At 43.5% G+C, this 12,800-nt stretch overlaps 1 protein-coding gene across 1 annotated transcript; it reads right to left on the minus strand.

Annotated features, from left to right (window-relative positions):
- Positions 1–8,331: 8,331 nt before the first annotated feature.
- Positions 8,332–9,285, minus strand: LOC115457181 (olfactory receptor 11L1-like). The gene has a single exon (XM_030186605.1). It carries the CDS (start codon positions 9,283–9,285, stop codon positions 8,332–8,334), a length of 954 nt encoding a protein of 317 aa, XP_030042465.1.
- Between the last annotated feature and the right edge of the window lie 3,515 nt (positions 9,286–12,800).

Here is a 12,800-nt window from a genome sequence, read left to right on the forward strand (position 1 = left end):
TTTAGTTAATAATATATATGACTGTGTACAGGACAAGACATGTCTAATGATAATTTGGACAAGTGCCAGGAACTACAGAGAATCAGATGGAAGAAAGGGAACGAGGGGAACAGAACCAAGCTGCCTTACTTCAGTTAACAAAAGACACAAATCAAATCTTCCCAAAAATTCAGTTTTCTATAGAAACCAAAATGGCTCCCAGAGCTCTGAGCTACAGCAAGAGCAGCAAATGTTTTGTACAACCTGGCACTGGGAGAGATGGATAAATAAAGACACACATATGTTTCTTGGGCTACCACCGGGCGAGCCTACTCTCTGCACCCCCATTGCTAAATACATATTTATACAGTGTTTTACAAAAGGTAAAGCTTCACTCAGAGAAGACATAAAGACACAGGCACAGTACAATGACAGAGACCTTGAACACAGGGGCGTAACCACGGGTAGGCCTGGGTGGGCCTATGCCCACCCAGTTTGGGTTCAGGCCCACCCAGCAGTGGAGCACCTTCGTCAGAACGGCAGCGGAGGGAGCAGGCTGAGCTCCGATCCTGCATCTGCTTCCCAGACGCTGCCTACCTCCACCACGATCCTGCATCTACCTCCCTCTGTCTCAGCAGCAGCGGACCAGCGGTAGCAATTCATGCTGCCTCTTGCTTCCTCCTGCTTCTAACCCGGAAGCATCTCCTCTGCCGCGTCCCACCCCCATTATTACAACTTCCTGTTTCTGCTGGGGCAGGATGCGGGCGCGCGGCAGAGGAGATGCTTCCGGGTTAGAACGAAGCAGGAGGCAGCATGAATCTCTACCACTGGTCCGCTGCTGCTGAGACATAGGGAGATAGATGCAGGATCGTGGCGACGGTGCAGACAATGAAGCCGTGTTGCTCCCGTGCCAGAGAAAATGCTGAGGTACACCTGCAGGGCTGCCAGGCCATGGGCAGGGGGATAAAACTGGATCCGGGGTTGGAGAAAAGGGAGAGAGACGCAAGACAAAGGGGGGGGGGGGTAGTTTTAGGAGGCCCACCCATCCTAACTGTGAGCCCACCCAAAATGATAGGTCTGGCTACGCCACTGCTTGAACATCATAAGTTAAACCAAATAAGATGAAGGTCTTTCTAAAGGACAGGGTATGATATCGGCTTCACTCTGTCAATAAGTGGTTCAATAGTTATTGTTGTATTAATCTGAAAAGGAATTGCCAATACAAATTGTAACACAGTTCAATACCATACAACTAGTGTTTCATATTATACTCTGTAGGCATCCAGAGGGTTGAACCAAGAATTGTTGTGTTAATGCTCTAGTCTTGGTACAGCACACCCTTAGTTTTTAGAGAAGTCCCCAGGTGAAGTGCTGGTTATGTAAAAGGCATCCATAGTGAGTCTCTTTCAATTCAGTTGTTCCTGAGCAGCTTCAATAAAAATCGTTCATATTGAAGAAGAGCCATTTTGCTTCAGCCTCAATTTGCCTATGCCAGAAACTTTCTTGGAGGACTTTCTAGAATCTTCCAGCCAGGTTTTGACTCGCCACAAGCTGCCCCAGGTTGGAGATACTGTTTTCATCAGTTTGACGAGGCTTGAGATTTCACACCAGCTGGTATTCATCCACCCCTGAGGCAGCCATGTGGCGAAACATGGCCATGTTGGGCAACCTTGTTTAGATCTCGGAGTTAAAAGTGGCAAATAAAGACTGTGCTTTTCATATGATTTTCACACGAATTGCGTTCAAGATCTGCACGATGGTACACAAAATCATTCACGCAGACGCCCCAACCTACATGCTCAACCTCGTAGACCTACCTACCAGAAACGCCACAAGATCATCCTGCAAATTCCTCAACCTGCACTTCCCCAGCTGTAAAGGACTAAAATACAAGCTGATGCATGCCACTACCTTCTCCTACATGAGCACGCAGTTATGGAACGCACTACCTACAGACCTGAAAACAATCAACGAAATAACTATCTTTCGCAAATCTCTGAAGACATACTTCTTCAACAAAGCCTACAATGAGATCCAATAACCGGCAGCCTCACTAACATACCTCACAACCCAATCAGTTATGAAAGCCCACCCTCTACAACTACCCTAATCACTCCCTTCCTTCTTCTATCCTCCCTTACTTATACTATGCTCAATTCTACTGTATCTGATATCCTGATATGACAATGTTAACATAATCATGTAAGCCACATTGAGCCTGCAAATAGGTGGGAAAATGTGGGACAAAAATGCAATAAATAATAAAATAATAATCTGCTTATCTTCTATTCTCCATATTGGATTTTGTAGACCGTTTGTCTTGTTGTTTTCGCAAATCTTCAGCTAGCAGTGTCCATTCTTTCGATGTTTAGAGAAGGAGTGGCATGATTTCGGCACGCAAAACTCTCATCTTGGTCTTCAGTGTAATATGCTTCTTCCTCAGGCACCATTTTAGACTGGTGAAGGCCAGTTGGGTACTACAAGTACTAATTTCCATATCAGCAGTTAACATCTTTCAACACTGAGATTACTGATTCTAAATATTGCACAACATTTTACCCAAAGCAAACAAAAACATCAATAATCTTTAATGACATGAAAAATCCCACAAATGACATGGGAAACTAAACATTTATTTTTGGCCTGTACATTCCTAACAAATATATAGAAAGACTCTCCCCAAAAACAGCTCACACCTTTTTGTGAAACACACCTAAATGGAAGAACAGACAGTCTTAAAATGTATTTAGAATTGCTGTGGGTTTTAAAAGGATAAATTTCAGAGCAATTTGCACTGCAGAAATATTTTTACATCATTTCTTGCAAATTATGCACACACTGTTTAAGCAAAGGCATTTCTGAGAACTGAGTTGGGGGACCTATTTATATGTCTGTAAATAGACTTTTATTGAAAAATTATGCAGACCAAAGAACAGGTGCAATTCTGTGTGAATTTTGTTTTAACTGGGTTTTTTTTTTTTTAACTAACCACTAAGCTGCCCTCCACTACAAGTCACTCTCTTAATACTACCAACAAAACAAAGAAAGGTTCCCATGCTTGAGAGGTTAGACTGGCAAGACCATGAAGAATCCAAGTCCTTCCACAACAGCAAATTATATGAATACTAATAAAAAAAGGCCCATTTCTGTTTTAAAGGAAACGGGCGCTAGCAAGCTTTTCCTCGGAGTGTATATGTTTGAGAGAGTGTGTGTGAGAGTGACTGTGTGAGAGAGAGTGAATGTGCGAGTGTGTGTGTGTGACAGAGAGAGTGAGACTGGTGCGAGTGTGTGTGTGTGAGAATGATAGTATGTGCCAGGGTCCCCCCTCCCTCCCAGTTGCAGGGGGGTCCCCCCTCCCTCCCTTCCTTCCTTCCTCTCTCCCTTTTTCCCAGTTGCAGGGTCCCCCCTCCCTCCCTCCCACCCACCCAGTTGCAGGGTCGGTCACCCTCCCTCCCTCCCAGTTGCAGAGTCTGTCTGTCTCCCCCCTCCTTTTGTCCTCCACGTTTTAAGGCACTGTCTATCCAGCTGAAACAGCTTTAGACTTGTTTCAGATGGATCAACAATTTTAAAACAAAAATGTGAAGCAGCAGCTCCTAGGTTTGCTTGTTTTTGAGTGTATACCAATGACGGTTGCGTAGGGGAGTGGAAACAGAGATTACCCAATGGACTTCCTTGCTTACCATAGACTTGCTTTGCTCACTTCCACTCCTGTCTATTAAACGCCCTGCAGCATCTCATAGGTTTGCTTGCTTTGTGACTTCACCCAAGGCACAGCCAATCAGTGGTATTCATGATGTCAGTTTGATCTACAGCACCTAGCAGACCATGGTTCCAGGCAGCCTCAGAACGTTGGAGGTGAGAATTATTATATAGGATAAGATATTACTATTAATAAACCACAGCCTAACATTAGAAAACCACCAACAGCAAAGACCATTACTTGGCTGATGTAGGTATCGGCACAAGCTATATTTAACAAGGCAGGGATACCACAAAAGAAATGGTTGATGATGTTGGACCTGCAGTAAGGTAATCGGAAAGTGTTCATTGTGTGGATAACCACATAAATGTTTCCAACTATCCGTGATGCCACTGTCATCTGGGTGCACACTCTTCTATCCATGAGGATGGTGTAACGTAAGGGTTTACAGATGGCCACATAACGGTCATAAGCCATAGAGGCTAGGACAATTGATTCAGTCGATGCCAAGAAAAGGAAAACATATAGTTGAGCAGCCCATCTATAGAAGGAAATCACTTTCTTGTCTGCCAGGAAGCTGATCAGCAGATCCTGCATCTAAATTTACATGCGTAAATTTTAATTAATTCCAATTAGCACCGATAATTGCTTATTAAGATCTCAATTATTGTGCCAATTGGCTCAATGCATGCATGCAAGTATTTGTCGGCGATTTTAGACTGCAATGGAAAATTAAAGCACGCGCACCCATCCTTTAGGGTAGTAAAAATGGATGCTTAAAAGACGTCATTGAGTATCCTGGATTCAACTTTTAATATATATAATTTATTGCAGTTGTTATGTTTAGGGTACTCTGATGAACTGGGTTGGGCTGGGCTGGGTGAGGTGCAGTGCGGTGGCATAGCTAAACTGTACACTGTTTATTTTAAACATCAAGTAGCTCAATCCACACATGGAAGGAGACTATTGGTCCAGCCCTATTGTGGATATTTTGAGAGGAGGAACAAGAGGACTCTGGACCCCAGAATTCTCATAGAAACATGAAAAATAACAGTAGGCTGAAATCGTACAGCATGGCCTAGAGCCAGGCAGCAGAGGTTATACGCGAAGTCTAATGCAAAACAAAAGCTCCACTGTGCTGATTTCGTGTTGACAGATGATTTCAACACAGCCCAGGATTTTCTAACCACAATTCCCTAGGCAGTCTGCCACTTGTTATGTAACAGGATGCAACAGGAACTGTGCCAACATCCTATTAAGTCACGGCCTTCAGTTGGCCTGTTCAGCCAAAATTAACGGATGACTCCTGTGCAACAGAAATAGAGCAAGGCAACCCCAGTTTCAGCTCTTGCATATCCCAAGTTGTAATTTAGGTTCTTAAAAAAAAAAACAGTGTCTGTTAGAGCTGCCAATGCTTTTATTTCAAAGGGGATATAGTGAGCCTGTTCTGGTCATAGCCCATTGCACAGATGAACTGATAGAGCTACGTGTCCTAAGAAAAACAGAATTACAATTTCATGTGTACCAAAACTAGAGTGATACCCTGGGCCTGGCATTGTAATTAACGTGCAGAAGATGTGAGGTTCTCTTTCTGTATAATGATGTCCGTAACCGGTACTATGAGATGCCCACATTGTCAGCAAAGGCCTGCAGACAACAGCGTAGCCAGGCAACGCATTAATGCTTCTAAGCAATCGCATGGTTGCTCAATTACAAAGTTAACTTTAGCATTTCCTCATTAAGTGTCAGCTTGCTAAGCCTTCTATCTCTGTTTAATTAGTTTCTGGGGGATTCAGGAAACTTTGTCAGAGGAAGAATGAAACAAACACTAATTAGTCTTCTGATAGTGACTCCCAGGTCAATAAACTGGCGGTTAATTAAGCCCATTAGAGACTTAGGTACAGTTCAGGCACCTTCCCAATTAGCTTGATTGAAGTATAGGGCAAAGCAGTTCAAGTAGGATAATGACAATTAGATTAAGTTAAAAAAAAGAAAAGCAATTGATTTAGTTGGTTTAATGCCAAAGTACTACACCTCGTAACTCTCAATTCAAAGAATCTGCAAAGTGATGCAATGTTACAACTGCAGAGGCAAGAATTGCAATCATGATAGCTCATTGTGATTCATAAAAAAAAATAAAAGCCACGTTCCTAAAATTAGTCAGAAACTCAGATTTGGTGACGTTGGCAATGGGGAATGTCATTAAACAGGCACATGAACTTCCATACTTGGCTGAAACGTAGAGGTGTTGACCAGTTGGCTATAGATCATAAGGAAAACATTACGTCATGCCTAATGGCCTAGATTCAGTAAATGGTGCTCCAAAAATGGCGCCCCCCAAAAAATCCAAGTAGAGCCCCATTCTGCAGACGGCGCTCAGAGTTGCGTGCTGTCTATCGAATAGCGCTTAGAGCCAATTTCCACTCCAAGGACCCGATGATCAATTCCGAAACAGCTCTATAAGAAATAGTGCTGGAACACTGCGAGGAATTAGTTCCCAAATGATCAATGCTAATAACATGCAAATTTAGTCACATTTTTAGCGCTGATCATTGGGGGGAAAGGCGCGGGAGGATTGTGCCTGGGCATGTGCTCAGGCACGATCCTCCTGCACTTGTTTGACAGGTCCAGGCTGTCAAAATAAAAAAGCCCAGATCTGTCAAACCTCAAGCCTCAAATACAGGGGAGCTAGAGGTCCAGTGGACCCCCAGACCCCTCACCTCCAGCACGTAAACCTCCCCCACCAAACACAAGGCTTGGAGACTCCCTTATATGGAAATTAAGCCACACCCAGTGTATCCCAGGATGTACTGGGCAGGGCACCATCATTTTGAGGTGGCACCCGGAGGAGGGGGAGAGTGCTAGTCCCTCCCTCCTCTATTCTGAGGCATGAGGGGAAGGGGTTAGGTTCAGGGAGGAAAGGAGGAAGGGAGACACCACTGCTAGATCAGGGATAGCAGGGGGCTGTCAAGGGTCCCATTGGACCACCAGTTTTGTGAATTTACATCCGCTGTCTTTAAATTTTGCAATATACCGGAGAAAATGCGAGGGGGGGGGCTTGCCATTAATCATGCGATTAAAAGTTTTAATCAGTGTGCAGCCCTAGGTACTAGGAGGTTCACAGAAAACATTAACAGCAATTATAACATACACCACACATAAAACATACAAACATCTTACATTCACAATTTAGCTCCAGTTCTGCCTTAAAAGCTTGCCTAAATAAGCAAGTCTTTATCTCTCAATGAAACTGCTTAAAACCACGTTCACCTCAATCCTAAAGAGAAAACAAATTCCAAATCACTGGACTAACTGCTACAAAACTCCAATTCCAGGTGCGCTACCTCCACATCACCTTCACCGACGGAACTACAAAAGTCTACCATAGTACAGCAATCTAAAAATGGCTGAAGTGGAGATAACAGGGAGAGGACATCCCAAGCAACGCCTTAAAAATCAGCATCACTGCCTTAAATTTTGCTTGAAAAGCTATCGGAAGCTGATGCAAATGGAGTTATGTGTTCAAATTTAGAAATACCAAAGATAATCTGAGCAGCAACATTCTGTAAAATTTGCATGCAGTAATTTTCAGCCAGCTGTGGTAAGTGGCTTACCTAGCCCTGGATATTCAATGCCAGGACATGTGCAGCTCGGTGATCACTGTTCCCTCTAAGTGAGAGCCCTTCACCTCAGTGCCGTAGCGAGGGCTAATGGCACCCGGGGCGGGTCGCCGCTGCACACACCCCTCCCCCGGGTGCAGCACGGCGCACCCTCCCCCGGAGTGCAAACCCTCCCCCCCCGGACCGCATTCTTACCTGCAGGAGGGCCGATCCGCCCCGAGTGCACGTCACTCGGAGCTGCGTCGGCCCCGCTGGTTCCCTGCTCTCTCTGCCCCGGAACAGGAAGTAAGCTGTTCCGGGGCACAGAGAGCAGGGAACCAGCGGGGCCGGCACACCCCCCACCCCCCCGAGCGCGTGCACCCGGGGCGGACCGGCCCTCCCGCCCCCCCCCTTCCTAAGCCACTGCTTCACCTACAATCCTGCCAGTGAGGGGTGCTGTTTCTAATAGTGAGGGACTCCAGGGAACTTGCCTGTCCCTGGAGATTAAAAGCACAATATTTGAAGCACCACCCCCTACTGGTAGCAATGCACTTGGAGGACACCAGCTCAGCTTAGGGGGGAACAGTTCCAGGCGCCAAGCCAAAATTCAGACCGATGCCTGGTTAACTCGGTGCATACGGTTAGGACTGCAAAAAGACTGTGCTAACTTTTCATGCTTATTTATTTGGGTAACAGACTGAATATCGCTACTAACTGGCTATGTTGGCACTCTGCCCTAACTCCTTCCCCTCGGCTCACCCCTAACCTAGCTAGTAAGGGGTTGACCGATTAGTGGTACTACCCAGTTAAATGCTGATGAATACAGCGGCTGGCTAGCTCGATAGGTTTTAGCCAGGCAGGAGGCTCTCCAGTCCGGTTAAACCCTTTCGAATATTGAGCCTGTAATGTTTTCATGATAGACAGTGGCAGACCCATAAAAACAATGTTAAACTGTTCTTTTAGAATGTTTTATCGTTCATAAAGCACCTAAATTCCACAATAAATGCTACCCCTATATATTTGTTATGTTTACTAAATATATATACATTTGATTTATTTTCCTATGGTCTCCAAGAGAGCAACTGCTCTGTTAGCATGCCTTCGGATGGATCTCTTTACATCTTTGTTTCGTAGGGTATAGATGAATGGATTGACCAGTGGAGTCACTACGGTGTACAGTACAGAGGCTACTTTGCTGACGTCAAAAACGCTGGTTGCCGTTGGTCGAACATACACGCAAATCATGGTCCCGTAATACACCAAAACCACGGAGATGTGCGAGGCACAGGTTGAAAAGGCCTTTTCTCGTCCTAAGGAAGACGGTATTTTCACAATGGTGGCTATGATTTTGATGTACGATAGCACTGTCAGAAAACAACACATCAGTAAGATAGCAGATGCCAAGAGGAAAATCACAGTTTCGGTAAAAGAAGTGTCCGAGCAGGCCAACTTTAAGAGCGGAGCAATGTCACAGAAGTAGTGTTTGATCCTGTTAGGTCCACAGAAGTACAAACTGGAAATTAACATTATTGACAGCAAAGTGGAGCTAAAGCCAACTAGCCAAGAGCAAAGGACGAGTTTAGTACAGATCTTACCATTCATAAGCATATTATAATGCAGTGGGGAACATATGGCCAAATATCGGTCATAGGCCATTATTGCTAGGAGAAAACACTCAGTTGACCCAAATGAACCAAAGAAATATAGTTGTGCTATGCAAGCACTGAAGGAAATTATTTTTCTCTCGACCAGGAAGTTGACCAGCATCTGAGGTACAGTGACAGTTATATAGCAAATTTCCAGGCCGGCTAAGTTACTGAGGAAGTAGTACATAGGAATGTGAAAGCAAGGGTCTACCATTATTAATACCATAATGATGAGATTCCCCAGAACTGTGATGCTGTAGACGACCACAAACAACCCAAAAAATACACCTTGAAGCTCTGGAAGGTCCCAGAGCCCTAGAAGAATGAACTCAGTCACACTTGTATGATTTCCTCTGTCCATGTTGGCTTTGATACCTGCAGAAAGAATAAATAGCAGTAAGAAATAATCAGTCATGGAAAATGTGTTGTCAGTTTAACTACATTTTACTGAAATGAAATTAGTTACATGGGGCCTTATTCTATAAAGGTTATGCGCCTAAATGTACGCTCATAAATTTAGGAGCATAGGGCCCTTTTACCAAGCTGCAGCACAAGGGGGCCTGCAATGACTTGCTGAGGCCCCCTTTTACCACAGCTGGTAAAGGGAAGTCTTTCTTTACTGCAGGAAATGGCCAAGTGGCAAGTAAAGCACTTGCCGTGTGGCCATTTCAGGGGGAAGCACTTATTGCCACCCATTGAGGTGGCAGTAGGGGCTTCCATGCTAACCTGATAGTAACCGGGCAGTGCGCAAATATGATGGCACGCTAGGAGTGGGAAGTACCACCGGGCTGCTGGCGGTAGCCCAGCGGTACTTCCTGTTTAGCTAGCAGTAAGCCCACATTGGACTTAACGCTGATTAGTAAAAGGGGCCCTTAATTTATGCTCCTAAACGTATGCTAAATCTATAAGCATATTAGGCCCTAAATTAGGAGCATAAATTTATGAACGTAGATTATGCTCGTAATTTAGGAGCTTAAATTTAGGAGTGTAAATTTAAGAACGTAAATTTAAAAGCGTAAATTTAGGAGCATAGAGCCTTATTCTATAAAGGTTATCCTCCTAAATTACGAGCATACTCTATGCTCCAAAATAGATTATGCTTGTAATTTAGGAGCATAAATGTTAGGAACATAAATTTAGAAGCATAACTTTTAATAAGGCCCATGATGTCTTTTAACTAGGTTTGTGGCACAAAGCTCTTGTAATGGCTCTTCATCAGACGTGGCAGATACAAAAGTACATAACATACATACATACATAGACCGTTACTAAATGGACTTGGGAAAAATCCACAATTTCGGGAATAACTTGTATAAAACGTTTGTGCATTTAGGTAGCTTGCCAGGTGCCCTTGACCTGGATTGGCCGCTGTCGGAGACAGGATGCTGGGCTCGATGGACCTTTGGTCTTTTCCCAGTATGGCATGTACTTATGTAACATGCTTCCGAGCAGCAAATGTTTCTTCCCCATCTCTCTCCATTGCTTCTACTGGGTGCAATAAGCCAACAACGGCAAGGGGCCGAGAAGCACTTCCTGTCCATTCTTGAGTGGTAATGTTGCTTGGTTCCATTTGTTGGGTCTTTTCGGAAAGTGGAAGAAAGAGTGGAGGGAGAAAAGGAGGCATTATTTTTTGGGGGGTGGGGGGTGGGATATTTGACTCCTTCATAACTTCTCTCTCCAGCCCATGGTAATGACTATGAAACAGAGGATCTTTTGCTGCAATGAAGCATAAGTATAATCAGAGGAATATCAGTGGCCTTGAAGCAAGAAGGGAAGATAAAGGGTCAAGATGAGACTTGCGGCCATTAACCTTATAAGCAGTGAGCATGTTCTGATGCTGATTGAAAGCAGCAAAGGACAGACGGCAAATATAATCCAACCAAAGCCACCACGTTTTTCTCTGTCTTGAGCAAACATTTCCTGCCCCAATAATACAACAGAAGTAGGACAAAATTTTAACGTCACTAACCCGTTAAATGCTGCTGAATATGACCAGTTGACCCTGAATAAGCAAGTTTACCTGACAGAAATGGTTCATGTCCAGTTACTTTGCTTTGAATATCAACCCCTAAATATTTTTCCTGATGTTTCTAGGGCTACTCAGGTGCATAGAAGAGATTTTCCCGAACTTAAACCAAGGGAATTGGCCCTCAGAATGACTATTTTCAAGGTTTCAGTAATTGGGTATCAGGGGATGATTTGTTTTTTTTGGGGGGGGGGGGGGTTTGGAACCGATGGATTTGGAAACTTTCCTTCTTGGCAAATCTGAGATTTTTTTTGTTTGTTTTAATCCTAGATTGCAGTTAGAGTGTTGATGTGTTTTGTACCTTCTTCACGATATGAGCTATGATTTGCTGTGTTGTTTATTGACATGAATTTGGCTCAGTGCATTGATGAATAAACACGGACGTACCTAAATCTGCACTACCAAAGCTGAAAAGGACGCAAATACAAATCAACTTACACATCCAGCTTCTCCTACATAAGCACACAACTGTGGAACGCATTACCAAAAGCCTTGAAAACTACGTACGACCTCCTAAACTTCCAGAAAAAAACTAAAAACGAACCTGTTTAAAAAGGCACACCCTACCGATCCAACATAAATGCCTGATCTCTGCAACACAACAAAACTAAAGTACGTAATGGACATAACACAACTCTTCCGTTGTACATTCCCTAGTGTGGTTGTGCCACATGAACTTTATCTTACCACAACATCACTCTGTATTTGTTTACACCGGAGTCTGCAAACGCCTCTCCGGTACTATGTAAGCCACATTGAGCCTACAAATAGGTGGGAAAATGTGGGATACAAATGTAGCAAATAAATCAATAAATTATGTTCCTTTGCATTCTTGTAATGCATATATAACACAATTTCAATTAAAAAAAGGGTGATGCCGGGCATCTGCCACCCTCTCAGCAAAATAATGCAGGCGTATAGTAGACTGGAAATCTCAAGAAGCCAGACTCTGCAAGTTGAGATTATTTTCCTATTGCACTGTGCAAATGACAAGGATATCAGAGATGCACTTATCTCAAAGCGATATCAGAGAAGCTCCAAGGCTTCCCACAAAAAAAAAAAAAAAATTAAACAGGAAAAATTCTGCATAATCATTGAAGACAGAAGAGAAACGGAAGCTGGAGCAGAAATGTATGTTGACCAAGACAGAATCAGAACCTGAGAATTAAGGTTGTTCTTGTCTTCCCTGCTAATTTGTTTTTGTTATAATATATTTATTCTTATATTCTGCAACTACCACAAAGTTCAATGAGAATTACAAGTAAAATAAAAATCCAATGCAAGTCTTATTAATATTACTTTTTTTCTAAATGAGCTCTATCAGATGTATACCTCAAAAGACTTGCAAAATTGTCGTGCCAATAACGTTCTCTGCATCTGGATTTCCTCTCATCTCTTCTGTGCTTTTTTTCTTCCAAATTTGCATCCTGGCCCTCCTTGAGTGACTAACGTGGGTAGGACAGAAACACTTACATTATTTCTGTCCTCCAGAGAATTCAAGCATGGTGTTAGTGGAACATAGAAAGCTCAGAAAGGGCGAAAATCCCACAGTCATAATCAGGAAGTCTTTACTGTCCTTTAATAAAAATGAACTTTCCCCTGTTTGTCATTGTGGCTTGAGAGACGGTGCACATGCACTGTGCTAATGGCTAATGAATTACTCTGGTGCATAGCCATATGTGGATTATGTCTTCATCAATGGACATATGCATACACACAGACTTCCTTGATGTCATTCTTATTAAGATAAATGCCACGCCAAGGGCTTGTATTCCAACACATTATATAGCCTCTGAAAGCCTGAGAGGTGTTTAACATTCTCCAAAGACCTTCAGACACTCTAATCTCAT

This window comes from Microcaecilia unicolor, chromosome 14 (assembly GCF_901765095.1).
Source record: "Microcaecilia unicolor chromosome 14, aMicUni1.1, whole genome shotgun sequence".
In the NCBI taxonomy this organism is placed as follows: Eukaryota; Metazoa; Chordata; class Amphibia; order Gymnophiona; family Siphonopidae; genus Microcaecilia; species Microcaecilia unicolor.

Coding starts and splice junctions, on each gene's coding strand:
- LOC115457181 (XM_030186605.1), bottom strand. CDS start 9,285: ATGGACAGAGGAAATCATACAAGTGTGACTGAGTTCATTCTTCTAGGG.